The sequence below is a fragment of the Ranitomeya variabilis genome, chromosome 4 (assembly GCF_051348905.1).
Source record: "Ranitomeya variabilis isolate aRanVar5 chromosome 4, aRanVar5.hap1, whole genome shotgun sequence".
NCBI classification, from domain to species: domain Eukaryota; kingdom Metazoa; phylum Chordata; class Amphibia; order Anura; family Dendrobatidae; genus Ranitomeya; species Ranitomeya variabilis.
Window position 1 is genome coordinate 36,641,107 of NC_135235.1, and position 15,138 is coordinate 36,656,244.

A 15,138-nucleotide genomic window follows, 5' to 3' on the forward strand; every position below is an offset into this window, starting at 1 on the left:
AGACTAGCCCAGCTCCTGAAATTAACATAATTGACGCTCCGTTTCAGGGTGGAGACAGAGGCTACGGCAGTGATGGCAGCCTCTGCCCCCTGATCACGACTATTTTGAGTATCTGAGCATGCACTGGGGATTGTCAAATGAAATGTCATCAAACAGGGAGAAGTAAATAAAAGCAGTTAGATAGAAGAGAGGGAACGGCAGGGACTTTTTAATGAAAGTGTATCAGACAAGAGAGTAGATTATTGCATTACATAGCTAGAGATTTAGGATTAAATCAATGTTAGTTTCAGACCTCCCATTTATAGGGGTTGACTACTACTAGGACAACCCCATCTCATCTCATGGCCCCAATAAAATTAAAAAGCCTATACTCACGTCCCGTGCCGCCGCCATTCCAGCAGTGTCAGTGGTTGTTTTGTAGCTGTATATCGTTCTCATAGATGTAAATGGCGTTCTTTCTGTATCACGTGCGTGGAGTTTTGCAAGGCTCAGTCAGATAAACGGACAGTCATAGAGACGTCTGCCAAGAATTTACGCCTAGACTCTACTGAATCAGACTAAAATGTAGCTCTGACCCTAATACATAGACTTCATATTTGTTTGTTGTTTTTTTAAAGCAAATTGAAAGATTGAGAAGAGGTGATCTTTTTAATCGAACTTTCCTTGTCTTTTATGACAGAACCGGATTCCTGCAGTGTCACCGTGGACATGGAGCATTCCTGCGGAGACATGATATCGAGTCCAGCGCAAAACAGCGGAGAGGAGACACTTGGCAAGAAGTTATTGAGGACTCTAAGTATGTGTGTTATTTACTATGTAACCAATCCGAGGGAGCACAGTGTGTAAGACCCCCAACACCAACTGTACCTCTGCACGGAGAATCAGTGTACCCCCAAAAGCTGCTACAAAGGGTTCTCACACAGCCAAGCAGACGCTACTCTGTACTAACAAGGATCGAAAACTCCACGGTTGGGTTCTGGGGTTTGGCTGATATTCTTAAGGTGCTTCACAGGGAATCTGTCACCAGGTTTTTGCCACCCCATCTGAGAGCAGCATTATTTAGGGGCAGAGACCCTGATTCTCTGTCTCTACGTTATTCTGCTGTTAGCTTAGTTAGAAAAAAACTTGGAGACTGATTTCCTTTAAGGGGATAGACAGTGGCTTAGAGGATAACTAAGCATAGGAGGTACTCCTGTAGAAGAGCTATAAAGGGTCATAACGTTTAATTACTTAAAATGAAGCAACCTGGTGTTTACAGTGTAAATCAATGTGCACTTCCATCTAATGAGAGCTGGTGGACACATGCTCCGTCACTCTCAACACAGACAGGTCATAGTGCAAAGTGACCCTCTAGCTCTCTGCCCTGTTCATCAGGAAACTTTTGCATGCAGTGCTTCTGAAAACATTCATTTCACTGAGGAAGCAGGAAGCAACTGTATTGTCAGCTGCCAGAGGGAGAAGATTTATTCTTCCCAGAGGCCAACAAGCAACTGCATTGTCAGCTGCCGGAGGGAGAAGGATATATATTCTGCTCGCTCAGTGGCCACCAAGCAACTGTATTGCCAGCTTCCGGAGGTAGAAGGAGATTTATTCTGCCCAGAGCCCACCAAACAACTGTATTGCCAGCTGCCAGAGGTAGGAGATTTATTCTGCCCAGAGCCCACCAAACAGCTGTATTTTCAGCTGCCAGAGGTGGTGGAAGATTTATTCTTCCCAAAACCCATTACAGCAGCATAGATAAGTACCTGCACCAAGGAATATAGAATCAACAAAAATTGGAAAAATGTATATTTACATGCTAGAAATACTGTAAATTGTTTCAAAACCGTCGACCACGCATGGACTTGCAAAGTGAACGGGGCTTCATGCAGTTTGCTGCTAAACTTCACGTCTAGAGGCTCCACAATGCAGGTAAAAATTAGGAGGGGATAAAGCCTTACTTCGGCACATTGACGCATTCTCTTTCAGGATTGCTGGGGGTCCCATAGATCAATCATAAAGTGATGTTAGATGGCATTACCCATTTTATAAGCTCAGTGTCCCAATGGCAATTTTCAAAACATGTTGCGCCTGTTATTGCATTTTTTTTTATTATTATTATTATTTCTCTTTAGCTCCATATGTTCACACACGTCAGAATTGTTGCTGAAATTTCTGAGGAAAAATCCATTCCATACATCTGAATGGGGTTGTTTCTGCAGCATGTGCATGGACTTCTGCAAGCCCTGATCAAATGAATGAGAAAGATTCAGAAATTTCTGCCGCTAATCTAAACTGTGTGGATTTACCTTCGGTCATTTTCAGGTACAGATTTTCTCCCCCCCTTCGTAGTCTGCAGGGACCTGGAGAGAGGTAGCTATGAGTGGGGCAATGCATGTCATCATCATCAGGGTATGTGGTGGTAACACAGTGTGTAAAGCAACAAACACAATTTGTTTTTTTTGCAGGTGGAAAAACAAGAAAAAAATCCAGAGACACGGATAAAAGTCCAGAAGAAATGTCAGTTTTGCACCTAATCACATGAAAGCGAATCCGTGGTAAAAAGACAGACATGATTGTGGGATTATCGACGGGAGTCTCTCTTCTCTCCTCCTCTGTTCGCCATGCCTATGCACTTTTATTTTTCTGAACGTGTTTTTCTACACATAATATGTAACTGCACAGAAAAAAAGGATGAAATGCAAACTTAGTAGAAATGTCACAGAAAATAGGCCTGTGGGAAATTGGGAATTCACTACTAGAAGTGTCTCAATGGCTAGTACCTGCTGTGTTTACTATTTTTTTCCTACATTGGTCTAAAGGGAAAAAAAAATTCTCATCTTTTTGGGAAAAAAAAAGTTTTGCAGAGTCCTGGCACTATTTGACATTCGGCTTTTTAGCCAATCACATGGTAATAAAAGCAGATCTAGTTTGGCTGATTTCTGCTGGTAAGGGTGCAAAGAGACAGCTGTAAAAATTAGACCGTAATGCTCGGACTGGCTGCTGCTCTCCCAACCCAAGCGGGACAGCTGAATAGAAATATATAGGGAGAGCCGCCGGCCAGTCCGTGCATTGTGGTCTGATCAGTCATATTGTTGGCCCGCTTAATGATCTGATCAGGTGAAGAATTTATAAAGGCTGGTCCTCTCAATTACTCGCATGTGTAAAGGGGCCTGGAATGTTGTTTTTACTAAAATGCATGTATTTTGGGCTAAAAATAATTTTCAAAATTGTTTTTCATGAAAAATTTGGTTCTTACGGGCTCTTTATTATCCCTGCACATTGGTGGATGCAAAATAAATTAAATAAGAATCCATCAGTGAGATTTGTAACATGGGAGTTTGTCACTCTTTTATCTGTCTTTTTCTGTGCCGATTATCTCAGCTGTAGTTTGATGTGGTCATAAATCAGCTGAGAAGACCTCAGACAAAGACAGATAAAAGAGTCACAAACTCCATGATACAAGCTCACTGATGTTTTCTCATTGAACTCCTCCTGCAGTCACCAATATGCAGTAAACAAAATGGCAAAAATGCAGTCAGGGGAACTGGGAAAAGAGAGTCAGCTCACCAAGTCCAGACGCACCTAGTTTCAGTAGAAATCACCGCACGGAGCCGCCCTAGTCTGGATAGTCTGAATGCAGAATAAAGACGTCTCCAAGATAATGGAAAAAAAATTTCAAGTTTATTAGTCCAAATTAAAAACCAACATTACTGTAAAACCACCAAGTGAAACCAACACGTTTCAAGGTCATGACTAAGGCCGAAATGCATTGGTTTATTATTATTTATTTATATAGCACCATTGATTCCATGGTGCTGTACATGAGAAGGGGTTACATACAAGTTACAGATATCACATACAGTAAACAAACTAACAATGACAGACTGATACAGAGGGGCGAGGACCCTGCCCTTGCGGGCTTACATTCTACAGGATTATGGGGAAGGAGACAGTAGGTTGAGGGTTGCAGGAGCTCCAGTGTTGGTGAGGCAGTAGCTCCGGTAGTGGTGAGGAGGCAGCGGGGTCAGTGCAGGATGTAGACTTTCCTGAAGAGATGGGTTTTTAGGTTCCGTCTGAAGGATCCGAATGTGGTTGATAGTCGGACGTGTTGGGGCAAAGAATTCCAGAGGATGGGGGATATTCAGGAGAAGTCCAGGAGGCGGTTGGATGAGGAATGAATAAGTGTGGAGGAGAGAAAGAGGTCTTGGAAGGACTGGAGATTACGTGAGGGGAGATATCGGGAGATTAGTTCAGAGATATATGGAGGAGACAGGTTATGGATGGCTTTTTAGGTCAGTATTAGTAATTTGAACTGGATACGCTGAGGGAATGGGAGCCAGTGAAGAGATTTGCAGAGGGGGGAAGCGGAGTAGTAGCGAGGAGAGAAATGGATTAGTCGGGCAGCAGAGTTAAGGATGGACTGGAGAGGTGCAAGGGTGTTAGCAGGGAGGCCACATAAAAGGATGTTGCAGTAGTCAAGGCGGGAGATGATGAGGGCATGCACAAGCATTTTAGTAGATTGACAGTTGAGGAAAGGACGGATTCTGGAGATATGTTTGAGCTGGGGGTGACAAGAGGTGGAAAGAGGTTGGAAGGACAGGGCAAAGTCAAGGGTTACTCCGAGGCAGCGGACTTCCGGTACGGGGGAAAGCGTGATGTCGTTAATTGCGATAGATCAGGTAAGGAAGATCTATGAGATGGAGGAAAGATGATGAGTTCAGATTTGTCCACATTGAGTTTGAGGAAGCGAGAGGAGAAGGAGGAGGATATGGCTGATAGACACTCCGGGATTCTGGAGAGCAGAGAGGTGACGTCTGGGCCAGAGAGGTAGATCTGAGTGTCATCAGCATTGAGGTGGTACTGGAAGCCATAGGACCTTATGAGTTGTCCCAGGCCAAGTGTATAGATTGAGAAGAGTAGGGGTCCTAGAACAAAGCCTTGGGGGACTCCAACAGAGAGACGGCGGGATGAGGAGGTAGTGTGGGAGTGGGAGACGCTGAATGTGCGGTTGGAAAGGTACGAGGCTATCCAGGATAGGGCGAGGTCTTTGATGCTAAAGGAGGAGAGGATCTGTAGTAGGAGGCAGTGGTCAACTGTGTCAAAAGCAGACGACAGGTCTAGAAGGAGGAGTACAGAGTATTGTCCGTTAGCTTTGGCGGTAAGTAGGTCATTAGTGATTTTGGTCACAGCTGTGTCAGTTGAGTGATGGAGGCAGACACCAGTTTGTAGATTGTCAAAGAGCAAGTTAGATGAGAGGTGGGAGGAAAGTTCAGCGTGGACGTGCTGCTCCAGGAGTTTGGAAGCGAATGGGAGCAGCGATATTTGGCGATAGCTGGGCATAACTGTTGGATCGAGGGTTGGCTTTTTAAGGATTAGTTTAGTTTAGTTAATGGACACTTGGTGGTTTGCCAGCAATGTTGGTTTATTATATTAATTACTAAACTTGAAATTTTATTCCATTACCCTACCTGTCATCGCTGGCGAAAACTTCTTTTTTCTGCATAAAAGCCAAAAGGTACAAAAAACATTTGCAAAAATATATTTGCATTTAAGTAAAAATGAATAAAAAGTCCCTTATATAATCTGTATGCAGTCATCTCCCCCTGGCGGTGACTGGTGGTATCAAGAATCATCAATTCAAGGGGTTGTCATTTGAAAAATGTGTGTTTAGATATCTATGAAGTAGTATCTATAGGGACTGACGCTTATATCCTGGAAGTCAGGGCACCTTTTGATGATACAAGTTAATATTAAGTTGATTGTATATATATATATATATATATATATATATATATATATATATATTCATACATCTCTAAAGATATTTTTTTTATGTAGACTCCACCTCGAACTTTATGTCTGTGCTGCAGATCAGAAAAAAAATGAGCTCCAAAAGTTTTAAAGATATTAATATCTTGCTGATCGGTGGGTTTTGCATCTGTGGGACATGCACCGATCGGCAGAACAGGCAATTTTTATCCCTTATGGAGAACTTTTATCCCCATTAGCACATGGAGCCGCAGGTCGGTCTCACCCGACTGCCGCTCCATTTATTGTGTATGGGCATGATGGAAAAGGCCAAATGCAGCACTCTGCAGCCCCAAAAGAAATGAATAGAGCAGTGGTTGAGCATATGCACTGCTGCTCCAATCTAACCTGGATAAAAGTTGCCTGTTTTGCCGATCGGTATGGGTCCTGGCAGTCGACCCCAGCAATCAGTAAGTTTTCACCAAACATCCCCTTTAAATGTTTGTATTTTTGGCTAAAAGGCATTTTTGCAATAGAGTTTCATTAAAAATGTTACACCATTTATCTTTTACAGCCTCTCTTTATTAGTGTACATAGCAGACTGCAAAATTAGTTACCAGTGAATCTGCCAGTGAGCTCCTTCTGACTGCAGGTAATCCTTGTATCTCCTTTCCTGTACCATCCTGAAAATCTAAGTTCAAGTTTCCACTTGTCTCAAATCGGCTGGTAAAATGGTTCAGGATAAGACATACGTATCATGGCGTCACAATGAGCTCAGTAACAGGTTCACTCATTCTACAGTCAGTTATGCACGGTGATACATTGAGGCTGTAGAAATATTCCAACATTTTTAAAGAAAGTGGAAACTATTGCAAAAAACTGTTCTTGGCCCCAATGCAAGTAAGTAAAAAGAAAAATTGATTCCCCAATGATGTCAATATCTATTAAATTATTCTGCAATTAATTCAGATCTGTTTAGATTAAAAAAAATGTGTGCAGACATTCACTATAACAAAGTCATTTAAAATTCGGGGACTATCTACAGAAACCCATTTAAGATAAATTATAAGAAGAGAAATGTTTTATATATTTTCTTAAAAATTATTTGTTCTAATGCTAAAAGCAACGGGTAAGCAAAAAAAAATGTTAGATGGATGACATGAATACTAATTGAGATGGTAGATAATATTTTTATAATTTGACAGTGATGACATCACCGATTCAGCTGTAATATATTACTGTAGTTTATGGGAATGTCTCCCTGACGTTACATTCCTTCTGCGTGTTACATACATGTAAGGTTCCGGATGTTATGTAACGATGGCAATGAATTTCCTACATAATGGACTTTACAGTGTATCTTTATTTTTACGGTTCCGACATTTCATAACGCATGAACAATGTTGTTTCATTCTTGAAGGTGTTTAATCACTGCATCTGCATTTTCCATGGTCAGTAGATACAGATTTTGGTTGGTGTAGCAGGTTGCTGCAGTTTATCTTTTAGCATTTTATGCACTTTAAAGTGAATGTTCACCATTGAACACCATTTTTTAAATTAGAATTAAAAATCATGAGTTGATTATATATGTCTAAATAGTGGTTAGATCTCCGTAGTTGGAACAGGAAGATCCTACTTGTGTGGCTGCAGGTACACAGAAATTTTTATTCTGCATGTCTTCTCAAAGTGGGAAACTTATTACTACTCATGTATTGTTTATAGAACTCAAGCAGTAGGAGGTCTTCTGTATACATCACAATAGAAACACTTAGACTGCTGTATATACATCACATAAGAGACACAGACTGCTGTTTATATATCATGTCACTGAGACTGCTGTGGTATACATCACATAGGAGACGCAGACTCTGCTGTTTATATATCACGTCACTGAGACTGCTGTGGTATACATCACATAGGAGACACCGAGACGTCACATAAAAGACTCCAAGACTGCTTTTTTACATGACGTGGATACATTCAGCCTCTGTTTATACATCATATAGGAAGCCCATAGACCGCAGTATATATCACATAGGAGACACTCAAGCTGTTGTTTATAAATAACAGAAGATACACTGACACTACTCTGTACACATGACATGAACACACTGAGATTGCTGTGTATATATCACATAGGAAACACTGAGACTTGTTTTTATATCATGTGGATACCCTCAGACTACTGTTTATACATCACATAGGAGACATCGAGAGTGCTGTATATATATCACATAGGAAACACAGACTGCTGTTTTTACATCACATGGATACAGACTGATGTTTATACTTCACATTGGAGACACCGAGACTTGTATACATCACATAGGAGACTTCAAGATTGCTGTTTTACATCACGTGGATACACTCTGCTGCTGTATATACTTCATATGGGAAGCACAGAGACTGCAGTATATATATCACATAGGAGACACTCAGACTGCTGTTTATAAATAACATAGGATACACTGAGAAAACTACACGACATAAATACACTGAGACAGCTGTGTATATATATCACATAGACACTAAGTGCTGTATACATCAAATAGACACTGAGACTGCTGTATACATTACATAGGATACACTGAGACTGCTGTGCATACATCACATAGGAGACACTTCTGTATATACACCATATAGGATACACTGAGACTGCTGTTTACATCACATAGGAGACACTGATACTGCTGTATGTACATCGCAGAAAGGAATATCCACTGCACTCTCATGTTCAAGATACTTTATTTATTGGTACACATCAAAGAAGCATGAACAGTTGAAAACAGATTAGTGACAAAATAAGAAAGATTTTTCGACCTGTCCCGGGTCTTTATCACAAGGTTGCAGTATATCTAAATCGCTGAAATATAGCATATGGATGCATGAGCTTGTCATATAGGGATAACTTAGAATAGTCAATCTGTCTGGGGAATAGAAGAGAGTAGTTGGTTCATGCTTCTTTGTTATGTACCAATCAATAAAGTATCTTGAAAATATCGAGTTTGAGAGTGCGGTGGATATTCTTTTCTATATATCAGCACTACAACCCACTCCTCCAGCACCTCCATTTTATTTTGAGTGCAGACGAATTATTAACTTTGTATATACATCACTGAGACTGCTGTATATACATCACATAGGAGACACTGAGACTGCTGTGTAAATCACATCACATGGGATACACAGACTGCTGTATACATCACATATGATACAGACTGCTGTATACATCACATATGATACAGACTGCTGTATACATCGCATTGGATACACTGAGACTCCTGTATATACATCACATAAGAAATAAAAACTGCTGCATACATCACATAGATACTGCTATATGCATAACATAGGAGAAACAGACTGATGTATACATTATATACGAGACACTGAGACTGCTGTATACATCACAAAGGAGACACTGAGACTACTGTTTACATCACATAGATACCAAGACTGCTGTGTACAGCAGTCACTGAAAATGCTGTATATGCATCAGGAAGGAGACACTGAGACTGCTGTGTATACATCACATAGGATACCCAGACTGCTGTATACATCACATATGATACACAGACTGCTGTTTACATCACATAGGATACACTGAGACTGCTGTATATACATCACATAGGAGACACAGACTTTGTTGTATATACATCACATAAGAAACAAACTGCTGTATACATCACTTAGATTCTGCTATATAAATCACATAAGAGACACTGAGACTTGTATACATCACATAGGTACTGAGACTGCTGTGTACATCAGTCACTGAGAATGCTGTGTATACATCACATATGAGACACTGAGACTCTGCTGTATATACACCACATAAGAAACAAAAACTGCTGCATACATTACATACTGCTTTACACATCACATAGGAGAAACAGACTGATGTATACATTATATAGGAGATACCGAGACTGCTGTGTGCATCTCAGTCACTGAAAATGCTGTATATGCATCACAAAGGAGACACTGAGACTGCTCTATATACATCACATGGGATACCCAGACTGCTGTATACATCACATATGATACACAGACTGCTGTATACATCACATAGGAGACACTGAGACTGATGTATATACATCACATAAGAAACAAACTGCTGTATACATCACATAGATTCTGCTATATACATCACATAGATTCTGCTCTATACATCACATAGGAGACACTGAGACTTGTATACATCACATAGGAGACACAGACTGCTGTACAAACATCATATAGAATATCCTGCAAGTGCTGCATTCATCATAGGAAGAAGAGAGGCAGGAGCATAGAGCTCGCTAACTTCTCCCATAAAGAACATCCTGATACTGGCTAACATAAGGGCGTAATCCAGCTTTGTGTGCAATGCAGCAGTGAAAGTTTCACGCGGTTTCTTGCCATCTAGGAAAGCATTTAAGGGCCGGCTGATGGAAAACAAGCCCGGCAATCTGCCCATGGGCCATAGCAAAAAACTTCACAGGCTGTATATGACCCTCGGGCCATATATTCCTCATCCGTGGAATGTGTTATGATGGGAGGATGGAAATAAAAATCTTCACCCACTTCCTGTTGAGTGACAAAAATCTGTCTCTCACGACTTCCAAAAATCTATCTCCTCATTTTTGCTGCTAGAGACGGATTACACTTGACAACAGGCAGGGGACAGCAAGTTATACAGAGCGAAGACACCAAATGGCAGGGGTGAGACAACCTGATTTTTTTTAATCAGCACATGATTTAGATCTATACGAGCTGGCGTTAAAGGGGTCTTCCCAACAACCAAAGTTATCCTCCATCCATAGGATATGGGATATTGATCGCTGGGAGTCACAAATGTCAGGACACTCAGCAGGATGACGTAGAGATGCACATGCTCAACCTCCGCTCCATTCATTGACTATTGGAGTGCCATAGAGAGCGGAGTACAGCAGTCCCAGAGATGAAGCATGGGAAGACGAGACTTTACAAAGCCTATTTTCTCGTACAAGCGTCCTGTCCGTTATTCCTTATCCTAGGGCATAACTTTCTATTGTGGGAATACCTCTCTAAATGGTGATGATTCACTTTCAGCTTTTCATTTTTCACTGAAAATAACCTGTAGGGTAAAAGCTTTCACAGAATCACTGTAACTGCCGGCGACGATCCTATCTGATGGCACAATTCCACCAGAGTGAATCCTTCATTTTCACCTTTCTTGGTCGGACGCTTTTAATTTAGGACGGGAGATAAAAACGTTTATATTTTGAATAAGGACAATTATATATACTTTTATAGCGCGCTCTCCTCCATGGCTTTGTAGCGATGCATGCACATCAAGGGAAATGTAACAAAGGTTTATTTTTATCTCTTATAATGACCAATACAGAAAAAGTGTTACTAATAATCATGTTGAGATGCAACGTGAGAAAATGACCTCAAGGCAGAAGCAGCCATAGTAGTATGTCATGTTTGTGTCAGTCGTAGTACTAGGAATACATGTGGGGTATCCGGGCTTCGCTCGTACAGCAATGGAGATTTATTCATTAGTCGCCTTGTCCGTATGTGCCAAACAGAGGTGGTGCGAGTCCATATGCAGGACCCAGTCCACCTGCCCCCTTAGTAATCTGTGAGAACCTTCACTATCCCCCAGGATCCGCTACTCTCGATTAGCCAGCCTGGTACAATACCATTGTGATGTCTCGCCAGGCCAGCTAGTCAAAAGAAGAGCGAGCGGTCGTGTGAGAGGATGATCTCAGCCTCCTGTCTAAGACCCTCAGATTACTAATGGGGCCAGTGGATCGGGTCTGACAAATCAATTCACACCAACTCTTGTGCCAATGTGTTTTCTTGCCACTCTCAGCCAGCTCCGCCAACGTGAGCAGAGAAGGGGGGTGCATGACAGAGGCGCCTGCCTAATTCACTAAAATATATACCAGTTTGTGGCGTAAATTCCACCAGAATTTTGCTCCACTCCCGGTCTGGAGTTCAGCTTTGGCAGAGGCACATGGCCCCCTTAAGATGCACCCTTTAATGAAGTAGTCGCCTCTTACTCCTGACTAGGGTTGAGCGAAACGGGTCGTTCATTTTCATAAGTCGCCGACTTTTGGCAAAGTCGGCGTCTCATGAAACCCGACCCGATCCCTGTGTGGGGTCGGCCATGCGGTACGTGATCTTGGCGCCAAAGTCGCGTTTCGTATGATGCGATTAGCGCCATTTTTTCAGCCAATGAATGAGCGTGGGCAGAGTGATGACATAGGTGTTAGGGGAGTGAACGCCTATCGTCATGCTATCGCTTGTGCGCAGTAGCGATTTGGAATGTGCAAATCGAAATTTTGAGAGAGAGAGAGAGATTAAAAATAAAAAATAATAATATCTTCACTGGGTTTCGTGTTTCGGCCGAAACCCGACTTTTCACTGTGGTCGGCCGATTTCACTCGACTTTTAAGACAGTCGGGTTTCACAAAACCCGACTCGACCCTAACAAACTAAAGGTCGCTCAACCCTACTCCTGACCTTTATTAATGCTGCAGTGTACAAAGCTGCGTCTTAACATGTTTTGGGGTCTTTTCCTTCCCTTCTGATTGAATGGCTCCTCTTGGTATGACGTATGTTCATCAAGACTTTACACCAATCACTAGTGTCCTCACTTCTGCCTCTTCTCCCTGCTCACAGAATGCTTAGAGAGAACCTGCAGCTGCATCCCCCTCCTCCCTGCCTAGTATTAACTGCACAGTATTATTAGTGTAGATTCATGATGATGAATATTTACAGAGTCTGTAGGCAGGAAAGTAAGGCGGAGGTGAGAAAGATGTCACTTTCCCCTAATATATATTATACTGTGTCCTGTTTTTGCATGTATTACTGATTTATGCAAAAACCCTGTAGGGGGTAGGTGTGCTTTATGCAGCCATAGTGTATTTGGTAAGGACAGCAGGAATACGTCCAGATTTCAGCAGACCTTATGTACATATGCAAGGGAAAAAAATAAACTTGTGGTAAACTTGTTCCTTCTGCCGCCATAGTAATGTCTGCTCTTCTCATAGTCTGGGTACAAGTCCAACTCCAGCACATGGTGGCAGCCATTGTAACCAAAAACTGATTGTTCTTGCTGCTATTATTGTATAGACGTTTTGCACACTGTGTGATGGTGTCCTGTATACGGCTGAGGCCCCAACACCTCATTACAGAACCTTCAGTCTGGACAGAGCTAATGAAAAAAGCCAAACCTGCATTCTCAGCCCCCACGTAATATGACGACAGCGGCTCACAGGCCATGGTGGTAAGGATGGGGTGTATCCTGAGCCACCGGCCTACTGTAATTGTCATTGTACCGAAACCAAAGAAGGATAAGTGCACCTAGCGAGCAGTCAGGCCATGTTATTCACCATCCCGGCTGTAGTGTACGGGAGGATCATCCTCCACCTGCATCCGTAGAAAGAAGGAGAGTCCGGGGTCGGCCATGTTAGACACTCGTGTGAGTGAGCCCTTAGGCTGAAAAACAGCACTAAAAGCAATTCCTGCCAAAAAGGTACAGAGGGAAGGACTAGTAAATCACCAATTTACTAATGTTATGTTAGGCCTCTTTTACATGTCCAATTTTTATATACAGACTATATGTTCTATCTGTAAAAAAAAAAAAAAGATAGAAAATACATACAAATCTATGGGGATGAAGTGTCCACACACAAAAAAAAAAAAAAGACAGTCACAGGTAAAACTTGCCCACTCAAAACAATGGGTCCTTAAAAAAGGTTACAGCAATTGCATGCCATCCATTTTTCATTTTTAACTTTTTTCTTTGCTGAAAAGAAAATGGACACAAAAATGGCTGAAAATCGATTAACAGTTTGTTGGGTTTTTTTTATCTGGTAAACACATACACAAAAGATGTCGGAATGAGGCCATAAAGTTAAACAGCTAATATTTAGATTTGATGCACCAAATTCATGACAACTAGTGATGAGCGAATATACTCGTTACTCGAGATTTCTCGAGCACGCTCGGGGGTCCTCCGAGTATTTTTTAGTGCTCGGACATTTAGTTTTTCTGTTAGCCAGCATAAGTACATGTGGGGGTTGCCTGGTTGCTAGGGAACCCCCACATGTACTTATGCTGGCTAACAGATGTAAATCATCCAGCTGCGGCAAGAAAAACAAACTCTGAGCACTAAAAAAATACTCGGAGAACACCCGAGCATGCTCGAGAAATCTCGAGTAACGAGTATATTCGCTCATCACTACTGACAACGGTTCATGCTGGATGACAGATCTGGCGGATTTATTATTAAACTTTACACCGCTTATTTTTTGGTAGTTTTTGTTTGTGACAAACTTTGGATGTATTCTGGCTTCTCCTGAGCAATGTATAATACCATAATTGTATTTTGTTACATAGCATTGCAGTTTTTGGTTGCAGTTTTCACATGACAAGTCATTCCAAGCAGACTCATAGAATTGCATGGTCTATGAATCGTGACGTGTAATGATAAAACTTATAAAAAAAAATAAAATGCAGCTAGTAGTGAGAAACCTGCCCGTCACTACTGGCCAGGAGCGGCACCTGGGGCCTTAATGTGTCCTAATTTGCACCAGTTTTTTTCCAGGCTCACGTGGCCTCCTCTGTGTTTTTTCTTTTGGTCTGCAGTCCACATGTATGCACACTATGGCTGCACGTACAGCGTACTCGTTGCACAACCTGCACCATGGCACTGTACAATGTTCCCCAATGGAGTGTTAAATGGCTTAAAAATCACTTATGGATTATCACATCCACACCAATACTCTGTAGGTGCCGTGGATTTCATTCATTGCAATGTAGTGTGAAATGTAACACCTTCAGATTTTGGGACGGTTCCACAGCGTCATTTTTAAGCTGTGTCTGCACATTCCCCAACAGGAGCTAAAAATGGATGTTCTCACACGGAGCACAGAAAGACCGGTAAACGTATTCTTCTGTACTTGTACACATTCATGTTGCTGATCCAAAAAAATATATATAAAATGTTAAAGTTTTTCCTAATTTGTGAAGGTAATATTTTTTAAATACAGTTAAAGAAAAAAAAAAAAATGTGTTTTGTTTTTTCTCTTAGCAATCACAAACTATTTGTTCTAGGATGTTGGTGTCAGACCCTGATCATATGCATTGCTGCTGCCTATTACAAGTTTCCTTACGCCACCTCACGATTGTAGAGAGTAAACTTAAGCGTATGGGTTTTTTTTAGCGTAGGCATACGAAACTGCCCCCCCCCCCCCCCCCCCCCAAAAAAAAAAAAGGAGCGAATAGAAGCAGTGTGAACATTGGAAATATTTGGTAAGGAACAATATTGGCTAACTAAACTGTTTCCAGCACGTCTGTCATAGTAAACTTGAGAAGCGAAGACTCTAATCTGTAATTTAAGCAAGTGGTGCAGATTTTGTGGTGGATTCC

General features: G+C 41.6%; 1 protein-coding gene across 2 annotated transcripts in view; it reads left to right on the top strand.

The window, feature by feature from the left end:
* CNNM1 (cyclin and CBS domain divalent metal cation transport mediator 1) overlaps nucleotides 1-2,685 on the top strand; it is a 35,395-nt gene extending 32,710 nt beyond the window's left edge. For both annotated transcript variants that reach the window (XM_077258335.1, XM_077258336.1), the window contains 2 exons: nucleotides 680-796; nucleotides 2,448-2,685. In XM_077258335.1, the coding sequence (XP_077114450.1) occupies nucleotides 680-796; nucleotides 2,448-2,524 (194 nt within the window). In that variant the 3' untranslated portion in view covers nucleotides 2,525-2,685. The remainder of the gene's footprint in view (nucleotides 1-679; nucleotides 797-2,447) is intronic.
* Nucleotides 2,686-15,138: the final 12,453 nt, after the last annotated feature.